The following is a 19,317-nucleotide window of genomic DNA, read 5'->3' as shown; positions in this document are numbered from 1 at the left end:
AAAATTCAATTAAAAGTTACCGTTATATCAGTAACTGAATGTTAAATTTTCCAAATTCATCCACATTTTTTAGGTAAATAATACTTATCCAGTTATTGGCAGTGATTGGGGATGTTTTGGGCATATAAAGCATTCTCTTAAATACAATAGTCTTTGACATATAGAATAAAGTGTCAGCCACAGAATTCCATATTGAAGAATATTAGGGACTTAAATTCTCATAATATAATTTATTTCTCAATATATACCCACATCATTGACAATCTTTGTATTTACATAATACCAACCAATTACCTGTAACAAAATAAATATATATATTTGATCATTTTAATAAACATTTTGCATGTCCTGAAGCTGAAATTCAATTTTCCTAATTTTTTCCTGATTAAAAACAGAAAATCAAGGATAACTACTGCTAAGCTACCATATTACGAGGGCTACCCAGGCTTAAATGATGCCTGAGACATGTGAACCCAACTGAAAAAACATCAAAAACAATTGCCACTAATCCGATACCGATTCATGAAAATTAGGGCCTTGGCCCATGGACTATTGGTGAGGTATAGTGAGGAGACCCCTGACTGCTGACTGGGTCATCTTTGGGAAATCGTCATCACTCATCACTCATCATCGTCATCACTCTGCACTTTCGACCCCTTTCCCCCACTCCGAGGGTTCAATATCGTGACATCACTCGCGGTGTGTACGTCATCACCTGGAGCGGGACTCCTGCTTGACGGCAGGGCTGGATTAAGGTCTTCGTAGGCCAAGGCCCTTGAGATTTCGTAGGCCAAATTCAAGAGTGACCAAAACGACGATTTTGAACATGAAATTTAATCAGAACAGACTGCGGTAAATGGCGATTTGTCTGACTTTCAAATATACAAGTGCCTGTAAAATCCAATTCGGCTTCGAAATTGAGAAACGAACGATACAGAAAACAAATTCGGAGGAATGCATGAATATTCAATTTCCACCCTGCTGAAACACCTTCTTTCATGCCTTTTGGTTGGCAAACGACGCAATCACTTTGGAGAAATCGATTTGCTTCATCAGCTTGGATTCAACACATAGCAGAGCGAGCGTGGACATGCGCACCTGCTCCACGGTCTGCCAAAGACAATTTTTTCACGAGCTTTAATGTGCTGAAGGAGCGTTCACCCTTGCAGCTCGTAGCAAACATCGAACAATATATTCGGAGGGCAACAAAAATATTGGGGAATGTCTGTGTCAAATTGTTGTGAATAATGTACTTGAGCATGTCCGATGCATCGATGAACTTGGAGTATTTCGAGCAAAGTTATATTTCCTGAAATATGTCCATTTCAACGTCAGAAGGATACGCTGAAACCAGTTTCTCCGCTCTGCGAGAGAGTGTATCATGGTCGAGGCTGTTGGCCGTTGGGATGAATCCAAACACATCTGTGATTTTCTGATAGCTCTCTCTTCTCCTATGGATTTCTGTCAGAAGGCGATCGAGTATGGAGAAGTACATCTCAACTCTGAACTTCTCCCTGCCAGATTTTGGGGTTTCTTCTTCCTCGTCATTTTCATCGAAGACCTTCTTTCGCCTTTTGACCCGACGATTATCATCAGCGTAAATGATGGACTCAACCATTTTTTTGGCACGGTCCTGAAATGCATCAAATCTTTCATCATTTCAAAGCGACTCAATGTATTCATCGAGGGCATCATAATGCTGCTTAACCACTCCGACATCTATTCCAGGTTGTTGGAGACATCTGTTTACTCGATCAATGTTGCCAAGTAGATCAGACCAGACAGCACACATGATTGCTGTTTTGGTCAGTTCCATCTTCTCAGCCAATGCTTTGACTTCCAGTCGCACTGACGGAGTGTCTTTAGGGTGCTCGGCTATCTTCATTAGCGCCTTCTTTATGTCCTTGTAGCTTGCGGAAAATGCTTTACAAGCGTCCGCGCGAGCTGACCATCTCGTATCAGACTCGGACAAACATTTGAGTTTGATGGCACGTTCATCGAGTGACTTATTTAAAATGGCCCATCTTTGGGGAGATGCTGACATAAAGTTATACACGGCTTGAATAAGTCCGAAGTATTTGACGGCTTCCAAGCAACTCTCTGCGGCAGCGACTCCTACCAGATTCAAACTGTGCGCAGCACATGGTACCCACTGAGCCAATGGATTAATTTTACAGACTCTTGCTTGTACGCCTGAATAGACACCGGACATGTTGCTTGCATTGTCGTATGACTGCCCTCGACGATCCATGCGATCAATCCCATTGGCTTCCAGTACCTCTTGCAATTTTCCAAACAGATATTCACCATCGTGATGCTCAATGACGACGTACTGTAATCAACCTTTTGACGGCGCTACCATCTTGCATCACATATCGAAATATTACCGTCAACTGATCGATATGCGAAACGTCTGGCGTCGAATCGATTGAAACACCATAATATTTAGCATCTTTTATTTCTCGCACGATGGTAGATTCCACTTTTTCGGCCAGTAGTAGGATAAACTCGTCGCATATTGTTGATGACAGGTACGATACACTTCCCTTTCCATTGTTCCCATTCACTTCAAGATTCTGGGTGAGAAATGGATCGAATTTTGAGACTAGTTCAAGACAACCAAGATAGTTTCCATTGTTAGCACAACCCAGCTGCTCGGTCGTGCCCCAGAACGGAAGCCCTCTTTCGGCGAGGAACGATATTACAGCGACAATTCGCTTCAGGACATTAGTCCAGTAAGCTTCCTCGTGAAGGTACCGCTGTTCAAATGATGTGTGAATCCTGTCTGTCACCTTCATTTCGAGTGACTTTTTGATTGCGAGAATATGGGCAGTCCCATGCTCGTGCGACGCAAGACGTGCAGAGGCATTCTTCCAATCATTGAATCCGATTAGAAAATTACTGTGATGGCTTTCGTGATCATCGCCGTCGGGACATAAGAGTTTGCACACGCAGCAGTAAAGTTTACCATTTGATGGAGAAAACAGCATCCAGTCCCTGGTCACCATTTCCCCGTTTGAGAGTTTCCGCTGAAAGTGTTCGTGCCGAAAATACCGTGTTTTATCTGGATACACTCGGGCCGTAAACGAAAAATCTGCGTTCCTATCTTGGCAGGGAGGATTCTGGATGAAATTATCCAGGAGTTCGGCGGAAAGAGTCCATTCAGCAGGATCAGGATTGAAACTACGAGCTGCAGGACTGGCTGCAGTTGTTCCAATGCTTCTCTCGTTGCTTGATGTGACGGTGTTGGTATCAGCTTTCGAAATGTGATGCAGTGCGAGATTACTTGATCCCTCGACATTGACATCAGAAGACTCTGCATGCGCACATTCCGTTTGCTCATCTCGACTCTGGTGAGGTGAAAATTTTTTTAACATGGATCCAGACAGTCTTTTTGTTTCTGTTTCACAACCCTTCTTTTTGTCCCGTTTGCAAGTACCGCTGTCGTGGTGCCGAATATATCCGTCGGCCATAGTCAAGAATACAAAACGACAAATAAGAGCAAAACGAAGAACTGCAAGCGTCAGGATGCTCGATAACTCACAGGAAAGTGAGAGGGTGCCAGTATGTTCATACTCAGCGCGAACGTTACTCCACCCATCAGCCAGACGATAGCGGCGACGCCTGTGATTGGCTGATTGTGATGTGATCACGTGGTTCCCACGCTCGCTGTCGACGATCACTGTGTGTCAGCGTGCCAGCCGCCTTCGCTCACGGTGTGTACAGCCTTCCTGCACACGTCGAGTCACATAATTAAAAATTAAAAATAAAAGATAAAAGATAAAACCTCGTCGGAAATTTTCGTAGGCCAAGGCCCGGGCCTCAGGGGCCTAGTGGTTAATGCGGCCCTGCATGACGGAGGCGGAATTTGGATCGCCATTGGACCTCGTTGTTGGTAAGACGAAGCGCTGTTATTGGCCAGTCGAGCCGAGTGGGCGTGTGTCGTCATTGATCGCACGAGACCCGTGTGGGGGAGGGGAGATGAGAGGGCGAATCAACGTCTCGCAGAAAACTTCCTTTGTGTTGCTCCGTGAACGTCTCGTTCTTTGTTTCGTCGCCATTTGATCCTCAGCAACGGTTCTCTCTTTTTTGCCGGAACCGACTCTTCTTTGTGTGCCGTGGACCCTGGACCCTGGACCCTGGACCCTGGACCCTGGACCCTGGACCCTGGACCCTGGACCGTGGACCCTGGACCGTGGACCCTGGACCGTGGACCCTGGACCGTGGACCCTGGACCCTGGACCCTGGACCCTGGACCCTGGACCCTGGACCCTGGACCCTGGACCCTGGACCCTGGACCGCACCCACACTGCACCCTGTGGGTCCAAAGTAAATTGAACCTCCTCGGTTGGTTTCCCCGTTGGTAAGTGTTTATTAATTATCATCGTCTCTCTTCGTCCCGCCACATCTGTTCCTTCACGTCTCGTGTCCGTGTGATTTTTATTTAATAAATCCATATTGATGGGTCACGTACAGTACAAACATCCCTCGGTGTTCAGGGTCACGTACAGTACAAACATCCCTCGGTGTTCAGGGTCACGTACAGTACAAACATCCCTCGGTGTTCAGGAGCCGGATTCGAACCTCACTCGTCAAGGACAACTAATCATTTGTGTGCACAGCTCGCTTCGGTTGGTTGTTTTATTTAAAAAGGTTTTTGTTAATTTTAATCCACCGAGGACATGAACACGATGGCGGATCAACAAAATAAAATGGCGGGTGGAGAACCCAGGGAGGATCACGAGGTCGCGGTGAGATTACACGGGGAGGAGATGAGTGTGGTATTTCCCTGACCCACGTGGCCCGCAGAGTAGCGCCTTCCCCACTACTTCAGGAAGCATGGAGCAGCCCCTGGGATGCTGGGAGACCCGACGTTTCCCAATGTGTATTCAAAAACCCTGTGGGGGGCACGCCCTGGCCACCCCAGATGTGGTGATGGTGATTGGGGGGGAGGGGGTCAGGGAGGGATGTTTTTGGATGTGGAATGAACAGGGGGAGGGGGGGGGTTGAAGGGGATGATGTGAAGTGGGGATTGCAAGGTGCAAGGACCATGAGAGGGGTTTGAGATTTTGGATTTTGCATTGAGATTCATTTTGGAGGTGAAAAAGGGAGAGACCGGCAATGGATGGGTATCTGCAGTGAAAGAAGGCCTGAAAGATGGATTGATAGACGAAGGATGGAGGGATTGAAAGATAGATTGATAGACAAAGGATGGAGGGATTGAAAGATAGATTGATAGACGAAGGATGGAGGGATTGAAAGATGGATTGATAGATGAAGGATGGAGGGATTGAAAGATGGATTGATGGATGGAGGGATTGAAAGATGGATTGACGAAGTTTGGAGGGATTGATAGATGGAGGATTTCTCAGCACATGGTTTCTTAAGCACTCCCGATTAATATGAACAACCAATTGGCAATTTATTTTAAAACCATCCACGAGGGTAAATAAAAACATGATTGCTTATCCCGAGCTGATGAGCTTGGATGCTGAGGTTTAAAAGATGAAACCTGCTGAACTTCACCCCAAATATTGGCACAAGCGTTACGCTCTAGCTTCGCCCCAAATATGGGCACAAGCGTTGTGCTCTGGCTTCGCCCCAAATATGAGCACAAGCGTTGTGCTCTAGCTTCGCCCCAAATATGAGCACAAGCGTTGCGCTCTGGCTTCGCTCCAAATATGAGCACAAGCGTTGTGCTCTGGCTTCGCTCCAAATGTGGGCACAGGTATTTCGTTCTGACTTTGTTCCAAATATGGATATAGAGCGTTCCCTCTCTTCCCAATGTGGGAGTGCGAGCGTGGGATAAGAGAAGCGCGCGTGGGCCAAATGTGAGGGAGAGTTGAGTGGTTGTCTTCTGGTGTTCGGAGGAATTGTCTTCTGGTCTTCGGACGTCTGGTGGTTTTCTGAAGCCAGTCGTCACCTTCCTGGGGTTCCGCCAACAGAACGTCTTCTCTTGTGGCCTGTGTGCCTGTCCCGCGAGGATTGCCTGCCTGGGCTAAGAGCGGCATTGTGTGGCGGGTTAGAGTCCTGCCACACTGGATCTTCGAAGACTGCACGAGGTGGAAAGGTCCAAGAATAGGCTCTGACCTCCAGCTCACCTTTCCTCGAGCTGGAGGCCTCCAATAAAGACCTAACGTGTGTGCGTGTGTGCGTGCATGCGTGCGAGCACGTGCGTGCGTGCGTGCGTGCGTGCGTGGCACCAGTCCATTAAGTAAAACTGCATAAATGCTTGTACATAAATTGCTATTCCTTCATTATTCAGTTAACTCTGCCTTCTTGTGTGCTCCCCTGCCGCATGATAAATAAATATCCCTTTTGTTATTCCAAAATGTCCTATCCCTAAGAGAGGATGATCACCTGTCTCTGTTATCATCTGAGCTCAAGCGTTTGGACATCGGGATTGCAGCTCTCTCTCAGGTTCGGAGACCGGATTGCGGCGAGATAATGGTGGGTGGTTACACCTACTATTGGTCTGGTCGCTCTGATGGTTACCATACCCAAGGAGTTGCTGTAGCTGTGTCCAATAAGCTGACCCCAATGAAAATTGAGGTAACACCGGTCAACGAGCGTATTATGAGATAAAGGATTCGTCACTCCTTGGGTGTCATTTCCCTGGTCTCTGTTTATGTTCCGACTGAGGTGAGTGATCTCACCGTGAAGGATGCATTCTACGCCACGCTCAAGTCTGTGGTTGATCAGTGCCCCAGACGAGATACACTTCTTGTCTTGGGGGATTTCAATGCATCGACTGGAACTGATAGGGATGGTTATGAGGTGTGTGTTGGTCCCCATGGGTCAGGAACTATGAACCAGAATAGCACGAAGTTCCTTGACTTTGCAAGAAGTCATGGACTTAGGGTGGCTGGTTCATGGTTTCAGCGCCCACAAGCTCATTGCTGGACTTGGTATTCCAACGCTGGCGGTGTGGCAAAGGAGAGTGACCATATCCTCATTGACGGTCGTTGGAGGATGATCCAGAACTGCAGGGTCTACCGGAGTGCTCAGTTCCTCAATACTGACCACAGGCTTGTTGTAGCAACTCTAATGCTGCACCTTAAATCCTGGAGAATGGTACCATCCCAGCCTAGGCTGGATGTTCGCAGGCTCAGGGATGAGAAAGTAGCTGAGGAGTTTGCGAACAGGCTGAGTGGACACTTGGGGGTCTGGGTGCTTTGGGGGGTCCTGAAGAGTTGTGGAGTGCCTTGAAGACCACTGTCCTTGATGTTGCCAGTGGATGTCTTGGAACTCACCGCAGGGCAAAGAAGAATTTTGTCTCTCAAGGGACACTGGATACCATTGACAAGAGTCACAGGGCCAGGCTGAATGGCAGAGCTGAGCTGTTCAGGGAGCTGAGGCGTAAAACTGTACGTGCACTGAGGGTGGACAAGGAGGCCTATGTGCGAGGAATCTGAGGGGGTAGAGCATCACCTGTGGACAGGTGATTCTCGTCCCACTTACAGGGGAATTCGCGCATTGCGTTCGTCCAAGCCCATCCTTCGGAGCACTGCAGTTAGAGCAGAGAGTGGTAGGCTCTTGACAGAGGAGTCTGAAGTGAAGGCCCGCTGGGCCGGTTACTTTGAGCGGTTGTACCAGGCTGATCCCCCAGCTGTCGAGTTGGACGTCAAGGGTGTTACAATCCCTGTTGCTGACCCTCGAATCAACTGTGGTCCACCTTCGCTTGTGGAAACACGGGCTGCGGTGAACCAGTTGAAACGGGGCAAAGCTCCAGGGATCTGTGGCATCCATGCTGAACTTCTCAAGGCTGGTGGAAATGCTGCACTCGTGTCGTTGCATGCAGTTTTGTGCTCTGCCTGGAACACAGGCATCATCCCAACTAATTGGAAGAGGGGCCTTGTTGTTCCTCTCTGGAAAGGGAAGGGTGATCGCCAAGACGGCAACAACTACCGAGGGGTGACGCTGCTCTCAGTGCCGGGAAAGGTCTTTGCTCGGATAATTCTTGATCGGGCTCGCCACCATCTGCTTGAGCACCAGCGTCCCGAGCAGTCAAGCTTTACACCAAAGAGGTCAACGATTGACCGTATCCTTGCTCTTCGGGTCCTCACCGAATGCAGACGAGAGTTTCAGCAGGGCTGCTTGCAGCCTATGTTGATCTCTGTAAAGCGTTCGATTCAGTGAATCGGGATGTCCTCTGGAGGATTCTTGGTCTTTGTGGGGTGCCACCAAAACTGATCGATCTGATGTCTGAACTCTACTCTGGTACTGAGAGTGCTGTGAAGTGTGGTGGTACCATCTCTGACTTATTTCCAGTTGTTACTGGAGTTTGTCGGGGGTGTGTACTGGCCCCCACACTTTTCAACACTTGTATGGACTGGATTTTAGGGAGGATGTCGGAGAGATCAAGCTGCGTGCATCGTTTGGGAATGTCAAGATCTCAGACCTTGATTTTGCAGATGATGCAGTCATCTTTGCGGAGACTTTAGATATCCTTTTGAGGGCCCTCGAGGTGCTGAATGAGGAGTCGGAGCCGCTGGGATTACGGGTTTCTTGGGTCAAAACTAAGATCCAGGCTTTCGGTGACATCTTGGATGTTGCTGTCCTGTCTGTGTCTGTTTGTGGTGAGGATGTTGAGGTTGTGGAGAAATTCACTTGCCTTGGCAGTGATATTCATGTCTCTGCTGGCTGTGAGTCAGAGGTCAATAGACGTCTGGGTCGGGCCTGGGGAGTCATGGATTCACTGGATCATGGGGTGTGGCGCTGCCGGTACCTGTGCGGGAGGACGAAAATGTGAGTCTTCAGGTCCTTGGTACTTCCAGTTTTGCTCTATGGATGCGAGACTTGGACTCTGACCAAGGATCTGAGACGGAGACTTCATTCCTTTGGTACCAGGTCTCTTCAGAGAATCCTTGGCTATCGCTGGTCGTATTTTGTGTCCAACGAGCGGTTGCTGAGAGAGACCCGGATGAGATTTGTTACCAGCATAGTCCGTGAGCATCAGTTGCAGCTGTATCGACATGTGGCTCGTTTTCCTGACGCTGATCCTGTTCACCAGATTCTCTCAGCGAGGGAGTCTCATGAGTGGAGGAGTCCAGTGGGCCGACCACGTGCCTCGTGGTTGCAGCAGGTTGACCATCATCTCAAGGAGATGGGGATGGGCCTGGCATCTGCCATGGGGGATGGCCAGACGTTGGCCCCTGGAGTACCGGCGGAAAGTGGACACAGCGACGCGCTGTTCTGGCACATGCTCCCATACCTGACCGACCTGACCGTTTGTTAAATGTTTCAGCTCGTTTCTGTGTTTCTTTCATTGGCTTGGCATGGTGTGTATTGAGAAATAGCAAGGTCGTTCGGGCCGGTAAATTGTTAATTTGGTCCGACGGGCCATGGTAATCTCCACTCGGGTTACACACTGTTCGGGCTTGTTCTGCTCGAGGTCCGCCGAGGGTGTGAATTCCCCGGTAGCTTTGTCCGCATGGGTAATTCGGTATATTGAAGTTTGGCAATAGACCCTACCCGACGCGGTCAAATTTTTGGCGATTCATGATCCAGTAAGGGACCTGTGCCCTTCGGACTTATCCAAAAGGCACGACCTCAATTCCGGTGTGTTCGGTGGAGCCGACTCCACTGCTCCCTCTTGCGGTTGTGCTCGCAACCGATACCTGGCCCCGTAACAATATACGGGGTTTTGGGGCCTTTTTTTTCATTCCGATTTTTTTTTTATATATTCAGAATTCCAACACCGGTATATCAATATGAAAAATTATATCGATAAATCACCGGACCCTCCTCCAGCCAAAGATGTCACCCCGCAGCCTTGTGCTGCACATGAAAGATCTGCAACATTGATCTTTGAAGGCTTTTATTGGTAAAATTACTTCGTAGTTTAATACAAAGCCAAAAGCATCACAAAGTTGACCTTTGATATTTTAATTAGCATGATCAGTACATATTTTTAAAATTTGTTGAATGTTAATTGCTGGTACCACAACCAATAACTTGTCCACAAAAACCTCTTTCCTCAAGAACTCTGGAGATTGCTCTGTTTCCTGTGCTCCCCCTTTCCTCTTCCTTCATCTCCTTGTTTCTAGCTGTATCTCTCTGAGTTACCAATGCCACCAAAGATGGAAGGTGGTTATGTTTTCACCGCTTTGTCTGTTTGTTTGTTTGTGTTCAGGATATCTCAAAAAGTTGTTGACGGATTCAGATGAAATTTGGTCAGGAGGTTGGGTGTGTGACAAGAACTAACTATTTTGATTTTGGTGAAGATCCAAATCCGGCAAATATATTTTTAGCCGTGTCGCGTTGCGAACGCTGGCTCGAAGAGAGCTCCGCGTTCTTCTTCTTCTTCTCCTCCTTCTTCTTCTTCTCCTCCTCCTCCTCCTCCTCTTCCTCCTCCTCCTCCTCCTCCTCCACCTCCTCACGGCTCTTGGACACACTTGTCCTTGTTTTTTAAAGTGATTCTTCAATAAAGGATTGACCAAACAAGATATCTTAAAGTTATAGATGGATTCAGACGAAACTTGGACACATTGGGTGTGTGACGACGAATTGATTTAACTAGCAGATAGCCTTCTACGACGGGTACGAGGGAAAGGACGGATCACAATACTCGGTTACGGAAGTTTCTTTGGATGTTTTGCGCCGCATCCAACAGCTCAGTTCATATTGGTGGCATGTCTGGGAGCCCATGGTAGCGTTTGAGATCGGTCACTTTCGATTGTTGGCCTTCACACATAGTACCGGATGAGTAACACAAACGATTTGACATGTTAATCTGTTGATGGAAGTAATATAGAAATGATGAATAACATGGCAGAATAAAAGTTGCAAATGCTGAGTTGAACAAACGTCTTGAACTCATGGACTTAGTTAAGTAAAGCATGTCATCTGGGATCCAGCCGTCGGTTTGCCGGCGAACGCTGCTGATTGTGACGTCATCGGTTCCCTCTGAAAATTCTATGTACATTCAATTTTTTTGAATCCGCTATCACCTGCGCAAATACATGGAACACATAATGTGAAGATTTTGGAAGTATGAACAGAATATGTTTGGAGAAAAGTGTGTTAGAAGTTCCAGGCTTATGCCCATGATATTATGATGAAGATAAAAATCCTATAATATTTTTCAGTGATTCTTCACCATTGAATGATGGGACAAAAATGATATAAACAAGAAAAAGAGCAACCTGAGATCGCAGACCCTTGCCAGGACTTGTTTTGTGTGGTATTTGTGTACTGGTGTGTTATGTAATTCGTGAAACATAACGAGAACTGCCACTTTATAATTGCTGGCAGTGATGACCAGGTAGAAAGACGTCCCGCTTTGATCGGACACCTGACTCTGACCCAAGACGTTTTTTTATTATTAATCATTATGCAATTGAACTTGGAATGGGATTAAAATAAATTCCATTCAAATGGAAGACCAAATAGGTACAGTCCTGCATTGGAGTCACCAGAAGGAATCCGAACAAGTAAAAAGTAAAGATGAAGTTATCAGGACGAACCTGGATGGGATTCGGGTTTCAGCTGCTGCTCCTCCACCCAAAACCTGTCCAGGTACAGCCAAGTGAGCCTTAAACAAAAAAAAAACCCCCAGATCAAAAAATTAAATAATCCTGGTTGCCAGACCATGTGTCCGGTCAAGTTGAAATTTAAAACATGAATTCCCCCCATCACTACGAGATCATAATTGTGAAGTTTTACTTTCATTGATTAAGTGGTGCCAGAGAAAACATTTATCATTTTGTTCAATCCAATATGGCTGCCAAAACATGTGACCTATCAATTATTCCTTAAACTTGTATACCCATCTCTTGAGGAGAATTTGTATGAAGTTTCCCTTTGATCTGTCCATCTGTTTTTGAGAAGATTTTTTTTTGTGTTTTCGGGTAAATGCGATATGTCTGCCAAATCATGTGACCTATGACTAATGTATTAACATTTTGTTTCTCATGGATATGTGGTCATACGTTTTTAAGTTTTGCCTCGATCTGTTCAGCCATTTGGGAGAAGATTCTTGGGTTTTTTTATTTTTATTATTTTATTTTTTTGTGACCTATGACCTATTTTGGCTGCCAAATCATGTGAACTATGACATCATCAATTTTTTTTTTCTGTGGAGCATTTTATCCCAAGATGACCCTCAAAAATGTTCATACTGATCAGATGTGGCGTTCTACATATGCATTTATGACGTCATAACGAAGGCACCTATGACATAAAAAATTCACTTGGCGTGTCGAGGAGGTTTAACCTACCTGGACGGATAGCCAAATGTTTTTCTCCCTTGGATACGAACACGTGATCCTTGGAGATTATAGGGCGGCAAGGACGGAGGCACATGGATTTTACCCTTGAACCCACGACAAATAGACAACACAAGCAACTTAAATTAAACTGAATCCCTCTAACTAATCCATTCCACGGGCCCCATGAGGACTTATCCCTGCCCCATGGAGCCGGTCTCGCTTTCACGAACCCATCGCCCTAACTAGTTCCATCCTGTGCCCTGGGCAGGGGGGGTCTTCCACCCCTTGCCCAGGGAATCCTGTTCACCCGAAGCGAGGCTTGCTTTTTTTTTTAATGCGCACACCAGCGTGGCAACTCGCAACCAGCGCTTTTTTCCCCGTGACGTCATGGCAGCTGTTCATGCACTTCGTCCCTTCTCGGATGGTACCATCCGGCAGGGATTTCCCCTCCTGCCGGATTCCAACCATGCAGCCATGACGTCACCCTGCGCATCAAAAACAAGCCTCGCGTTTCGAGGGGTTCCCCACACGAACACATGTGCTCTGCCCGTCGGAGCTTCACACACACGCTCACGTGGAGAACCCATCCGGTTCAAATCCGTAATCCAGCCTACCTTCTGTCCGTCCGCGGGATCGGCTAATCCACCGCGTGCGTTTACGGACCGGGTTTCACTCCCGCAGGCGCGCACGTGGCAGCCTCGTGCATACCACAGCACGGACCCCGCGCGCGCTGCCGTGCAAACCCGGCATGGTTCCCAATGCAGCTACGGCCGCTCCTCGGCCTTTGTCCGCCATCAGGCACCATCGTCGTCACACTCTCGCGCACAAACTCCCACGTGCCACAAGGCTCGCACACCTCGAGATGGCACTCACACCGGGACATGCGGTTACATGTTCCCGCATGCCAGCCGCCATCTCCCTCTCACACACGGCCGTTCACTCACGCATGCCCTTTCACTCGCACACGTGGTTCACTCACACACGGCCTTTCACTTGCACAGGGGGTTCCACTCGCACACGGTGCTTCAACCACACACTGTGTGCTGAGAGGCACGCACTCCGGCTCACTCGCAAACTCGCACACCCTCATCGTCCTCCACTACCTCTACGTGTGTGTGCTCGTCTTTCACCCCGTCTTTATCATGCAGTCTCTCTATTTTTTTCTATCTCCCGCGTCTCTATACATTTTATTTCTGTTGTCTCTGCGTGTCTATTAGTTTCTTCCTGGATCTTCGTCTGTTTCCTCCTTCATTCTATTTAATTCAGTCTCGACTCGGTCCATCTCCCGTGTCTCTGGCAATACTTCTATTTTCTTCGTCGTCTCTGTTATTTCCCTCGTCTCCATTTTCAGGGTTTGCCCTTATCGTTGTTTCATCCGACGAGTGATGTCAATCAAGTCCCGCACCACTAACGTTCCTCCCTGTGGTGATGTCACACATCCCATCCTGTTGTGCTGTTCTACTTCCTGGCTCTTTTTGAGTCGTTCGTTCTCTTTCCGGAGTTTTTCCATCCCTGTGGACTCAAATTTTGTTATCCCCTCGAGCTGGTTAATTTCAAACTCATTTAGTTTTTGTTTTCTCTCCCACTGTTCCTCATGCTTTTCAGCCACCAATCTCATAGTTTCTTTCAATTGGCTTATTTCCTTCTCCTGTCTCATTCCTTGTTCTTTGTGTTTTCTATTCCACTGTCGTTCTTGTTCCTCATTCTGCAATCTCGTTATTTCCTTCAATTGGCTGATTTCCTTCTCCTGTTTCGTTCGTTGTTCTTTCTCCATCTCCTCGTACTCCAACCTTGCCTTTTCTTTCAATTGGTCAACCTCAAATTCATGTTTTTTGTTTTCTATCCCACTGTTCCTCTCGTTCTTCCTTCTCCAATCTCGTTGTTTCCTTTAATTGACTGATTTCTTTCTCCTGTCTCATTCCTTGTTCTTTCAGTACTCTTTCTTGTTCCTCATTCTTTAATCTGGCCTTCGCTTACAGCTGTTCGATCTGTACAGTGTGGTTCCTTAATGTTTCATTCTTCGTTCTCGTTCTTTCCTCTGTTAACATCCTCAGCTCGTCTTGTAATTCCATCTCTTTGTTTTGGTGTTTCTGTAACTCAGAAGTTTTTTTTTCTACTTCCTTTCTCATTCCCTCACACTCCAACCTTGCTTTGGCTTCTAACTGTTTGATCTGCTCAGTATGGTCCCTCAACGTCTCATTCTCTGTTTTCATTCTTTCTTCCCACAACATTCTCAGCTCGTTTTGTAATTCCGTTTCTTTGTTTTCGTGTTTCAGTATCTCAGAAGTTTTTTTCCATAGTTCCTCTCCCAATTTGCACGCCTCCTCACTCATTTCACCCATTCTCTTGCTCATCTCCACCTCACTTTCCAATGCTTCCATCCTCAATTCGTCCCTTATCTTACTGTATTCCTTTAGTTTTTTCTGCCATTCCTTTCCCATTTTTATCTCCCCTTCCAGGGTTTCTATTTTAAACTGGTCTGCCCTTATCTCTCGCTTCAGGAGTTCCATTTCCCCATCTTGTTTGCGTTTTTTCCTTTCTCCTTCCTCCCTCATTTCTTCCTGTAGTTCTTCGAACTGTTTTGACTTTTCCAACCATTCTTCCTTCCCTTGCTCCAGATGTTCCTCTTCTGTTCTAGGCTTTCTCTTTTCCAAATGCCTTCTTCTACCTCTAGCTTCAGTAGTTTCAATTCCACATCGTGTTCACATTTTTTCTTTTCTAGCTTTTTTTCCATTCTTCTTCCATGTTCTTTCTATCCCAGGAGTTACTAATTTGCTCCTCTTTTCTTTTCTTCAGTTCGTACCTCTCATGTTCCAACTCATGGGTACTCAACTCTACTTTCCTCATTTCTCCCTGTAGTTCTTTGAACTGTCTCGACTTTTCCAACAATTCTTCCTTCCTTTCCTCCAGATGTTCCTCTCCTCTTTTTATCTCCTGTTCCAGGCTTTCTTTTATCTGTTTGCCTGATCTTACCTCTTCCTTTTGTTGTTTTAATTCCAAATCGTGTTCACATTTTTCCTTTTCTAGCTTTTTTTTTTCCATTCTTCCTCCAAGCTGTTCCTATCCTGGGAGTTACAAATCTGCTCTTCCTTTATTCTTTTGTTCACTTTGCTCTTCGTATATTCCAACTGACAGGTATACCACACTACCAAATTCTTTTTCCCACATAGTTTGTCGACTCTGTTGGCTAAGTCATGTTTTTGCCACCGAATTCGTTCCAGTAAATCGTCCAATCGCTGTGTCCCCCCCATACATGTAATTTTTCTGAATCTCGTCTGCGTGCGTTGTGACTCGTCCACTCCACTTTGCACCTCCTCGATATATTCTTCATAACGCTTCACCTTTTCCAAGACATCCCCCAATTGTGCCTGAAGCCTGCCAATGCTCGCATAGTCATCCTGCCACGCCTGCCATGGCACATGCCGTGACCACGTGGTTTGAAGCCGTGCCGTTAGTTGTGCTATTAATAGCAGCCCGCTCCGTGTTGCGCTGAGGTGCGATCGCGCTGCTATTGTGTGACTCCGTTTGCCGGCAAAGTTCGTGTTCAAGCCGCTCCCACTGACCACACTTAGTGGTGGGGTTATAATTATAAAAAGAACCGTCCCGGGCCATGGATTCGACATTCAAACACATTTCTAATCCACCCTGCACCCGTTAGCTCTGCCCCCTTGGGAGGCCATGACCCTTTCCTCCTCTCGCTCTCGAGACCTTCCAAGCTCTGCCAATCCTCATGACTGCCGAATCTCCCGGCACCCCCCGGTCGAGGTTGACATCGAGGTGAAACGCACAATTTCCTTATCCATAATCCCTGACGAACTATGACCTCGCATCACCCCCTGTATGGTGCACATTCAAACAGGACAACTCTTAAGCTAACTTTTCCCTACTTGTACATCGAGATGGTGAACTACTCGTAAACGGACCACAACACTCGATACATTCGTACTGACCCTGGTGATTTCTAAATCCCCCACCCCCCCCCAACTAATGATATTTTTTCAAAAGTTATTCATAAAGTGATGAATCATTGTCATGGGGTATGAAGGTGGGGGGATTTGATTGCTCACCCATTTAATGATTTCATTTTTCGTGCTTTATTTTTAATGCACAATTTGTCTTATCTCTGCTGCTTTTCTTTGTTCTTCTTCAGCTTTAGTTCAACATCATGAATGACAAACTGTGAAGAAGTTGAATGCACATTCATTGTGTCCCAAGCCTTTTGCACAATCAACATTGAGACTGAAAGAAAATCACAAGAGGAAGACCACATACAAGCGTTGGAAGGATTTTGCGGGTTGGTCAGAATTAAGTGAAAATACAATGGAGTTGGACACTTCAAGTCAGGGAAGGACCCTGTTGCACTTGGTGACACCCACAAATGGAGATGATAACCAACGTGAGAAGCTGTATAAGTGTTCTGTGTGTTCTAAGGTTTTTCGTCAGTTATCGGGTTTAAATAAACACAAACTAATTCACACGGGGGAGAAACCGTACAAGTGTTCTGTGTGTTCTAAGGTTTTTCGTCAGCAATCGAGTTTCAATAAACACAAACTAATTCACACAGGGGAGAAACCGTTCAAGTGTTCTGTGTGTTCTAAGGTTTTTCGTCAGCTATCACATTTAAATGAACACAAACTAATTCACATGGGGGAAAAACCGTTCAAGTGTTCTGTGTGTTCTAAAGTTTTTCGTCAGCAATCGAGTTTAAATACACACAAACTAATTCACACGGGGGAGAAACCGTTCAAGTGTTCTGTGTGTTCTAAGGTTTTTCGTCAGCTATCACATTTAAATGAACACAAACTAATTCACACAGGGGAGAAACCGGTCAAGTGTTCTGTGTGTTCTAAGGTTTTTCGTCAGCAATCGAGTTTAAATAAACACAAACTAATTCACACAGAAGAGAAGCCATTCAAGTGTTCTGTGTGTTCTAAAGTTTTTCGTCAACTACCACATTTAAATAAACATAAACTAATTCACACAGGAGAGCAACCGTTCAAGTGTTCTGTGTGTTCCAAGGTTTTTTGTCATTCATCAAACTTAAACAAACACAAACTAATTCACACAGGACAGAAACCATTCAAGTGTTCTGTGTGTTCTAAGATTTTTCGTCAGCTATCACATTTAAATGAACACAAAATAATTCACACGGGGAGAAACCATTCAAGTGTTCTTTGTGTTCCAAGGTTTTTCGTCATTAATCAAACTTAAATACACACAAACTAATTCACACAGGAGAGAAACCGTCCAAGTGTTCTGTGTGTTCCAACGTTTTTCGTCGGCTATCACATTTAAATGAACAAAAAACTAATTCACACAGGGGAGAAACCGTTCAAGTATTCTGTGTGTTCTTAGGTTTTTCGTCAGCTATCAGGTTTGAATGAACACAAAGTAATTCACACAGGGGAGAAACCGTGCAAGTGTTCTGTGTGTTCTCATGCGTCCTGTTCTCATGTTCTCAAAAAAAATGTGTCCATAATGAGCAAAGAGTACCGACACAGAAATATACAAATTCTGAAGTCCTCCCTCTTCCCAAAGAACAAAACCAAAGCGAGAAATCAAATTGCGGTGCTGCTATTCCAATATCGCTATACAATTATAAACTGCCAAAATTGGAGATCAACACTCGATGCAAGTACAAGTCAACTTCTTTCGAGATGCAAAAAATACTCGCGCATCCCAACAGCATTTCATCCACATGTGTAATCCACTGGCACATCTGTAAACATTTCAACATTCCAGTTCCAGAACAATTATGGAAAAAGAAACCAAATCCGATCATTGAAGATGAACATATAGTGCTCACGCATGACAAGATAATACCATCAATTGTGGAAATTGCAAACAACGCATTACGTCCAGACATAGTGCTCAAACACAAAAAGAAAAAGTCAGCCTTGTTGATCGAGGTTTCAGTTCCCGTGATGTTGGAATAAATGCTGCAGAAATCAGGAAAATTACAAAATACTGGGATCTGAAAAATGAGGTCAAGAGGACTTGGAAATTGAAGAAAGGTGAAATTATCCCAGTGATTGTTGGAGCCACAGAATGATAAGGCAAACCATGACAGTATTTAAAAATCATTCTGCGGAATATCACTCCAAACGAGCTACAAGTAGAGGCTGTCCGAAGTTCAGTGAAGATTTTGAAATGAGTCATTGGAACGACGCTCGCAGTACGAACTTTCATAGTTCGGTTCATGAATCACAATCCTTTACTGAAAAAGGAGGTGGAGATTTTGAGTTCTGGGAGAACTTCCTCCCACCTCCTGCAACCCGCAAATGGAGATAACAACCAATGGAGAAGCCGTAAATATTGTTCTGTGTCTTCTCAGATTTTTAGTCGGTCATCAATCCTTTAATACACACAAACTAATTCACTTGGTGGAGAAGTCGTACAAGTGTTCTTTGTGTTCGAAGGTTTTTCGTCAGCTATCTGGTTTATGCACATAAGAAAATTTATAACCATGACAATCCATAAAATTAATCTATTTTAAGGGTTTTGTTCATGTCTCAACATTTAAAGAAGCAAAACATTCAGATGAGAAGCCCCTTGATGTCTTGCTGGAGTCGCTCATGTTGCATGCAAGGATTGTTGTGGGATATTACATTTTGTGCAGGTGATGAATTGCTTTTTTGTATTTTTGAGTGGCCTGGGTTCTATGTGCATTTCACCAGATTCTTTGCTTTGTTATTTTTATTTTGAGTTGATCTTGATTCTGTTTGATACACTGTTTAAAAAAAATTTAAAAAAACGTTCAAATATCTTCCATGATTGCATCATCTATTTTGTGAGGAATACTTTTTGTCCTCGCCAGAGGAGAGGGTATCTCTTTTGTCTACTTGTTGGTTTGTCCACACAGAACAGTATTTGATAAATGTACGACATCATAACACACTTTTGAGATGGACCATGGACCCTTTAGAACCCGTACATCTTGGTAATGAGTTTAATTATTTAAACTTTAATTATTTAAACTTTAAATTTAATTTAACCTCAACATTCGAATAATTCAGAAGGGCATGTGGTCAGGGAAGAGTATTTATTATGGGGGATTTTAAGTTACCAGGGATAGAAAGTGTCCAGAAACGGGGAAGTCCAGGAA

At 45.5% G+C, this 19,317-nt stretch overlaps 1 protein-coding gene across 1 annotated transcript; it reads left to right on the top strand.

Annotated features, from left to right (window-relative positions):
* Positions 1–3,439: 3,439 nt before the first annotated feature.
* On the top strand, positions 3,440–18,996 carry LOC147031948 (uncharacterized). The gene is made up of 2 exons (XM_085869188.1): positions 3,440–4,363; positions 16,363–18,996. The coding sequence occupies exon 2, from the start codon at positions 16,533–16,535 to the stop codon at positions 17,421–17,423; it is 891 nt and encodes a 296-aa protein (XP_085725314.1). The 5' UTR covers positions 3,440–4,363; positions 16,363–16,532; the 3' UTR covers positions 17,424–18,996.
* Positions 18,997–19,317: the final 321 nt, after the last annotated feature.

This window comes from Eptatretus burgeri, chromosome 2, assembly GCF_056783735.1.
Source record: "Eptatretus burgeri isolate ZD-2024b chromosome 2, Ebu_testis_v1, whole genome shotgun sequence".
Taxonomy (NCBI): Eukaryota; Metazoa; Chordata; class Myxini; order Myxiniformes; family Myxinidae; genus Eptatretus; species Eptatretus burgeri.
The sequence above is the reverse complement of the archived record's forward strand: the minus strand, read 5'-3'. Positions and strand labels throughout refer to the sequence as shown.

Excerpts from the sequence above, each read along its gene's own strand:
- LOC147031948 (XM_085869188.1), top strand. The coding sequence starts at position 16,533 with ATGGAGTTGGACACTTCAAGTCAGGGAAGGACCCTGTTGCACTTGGTG.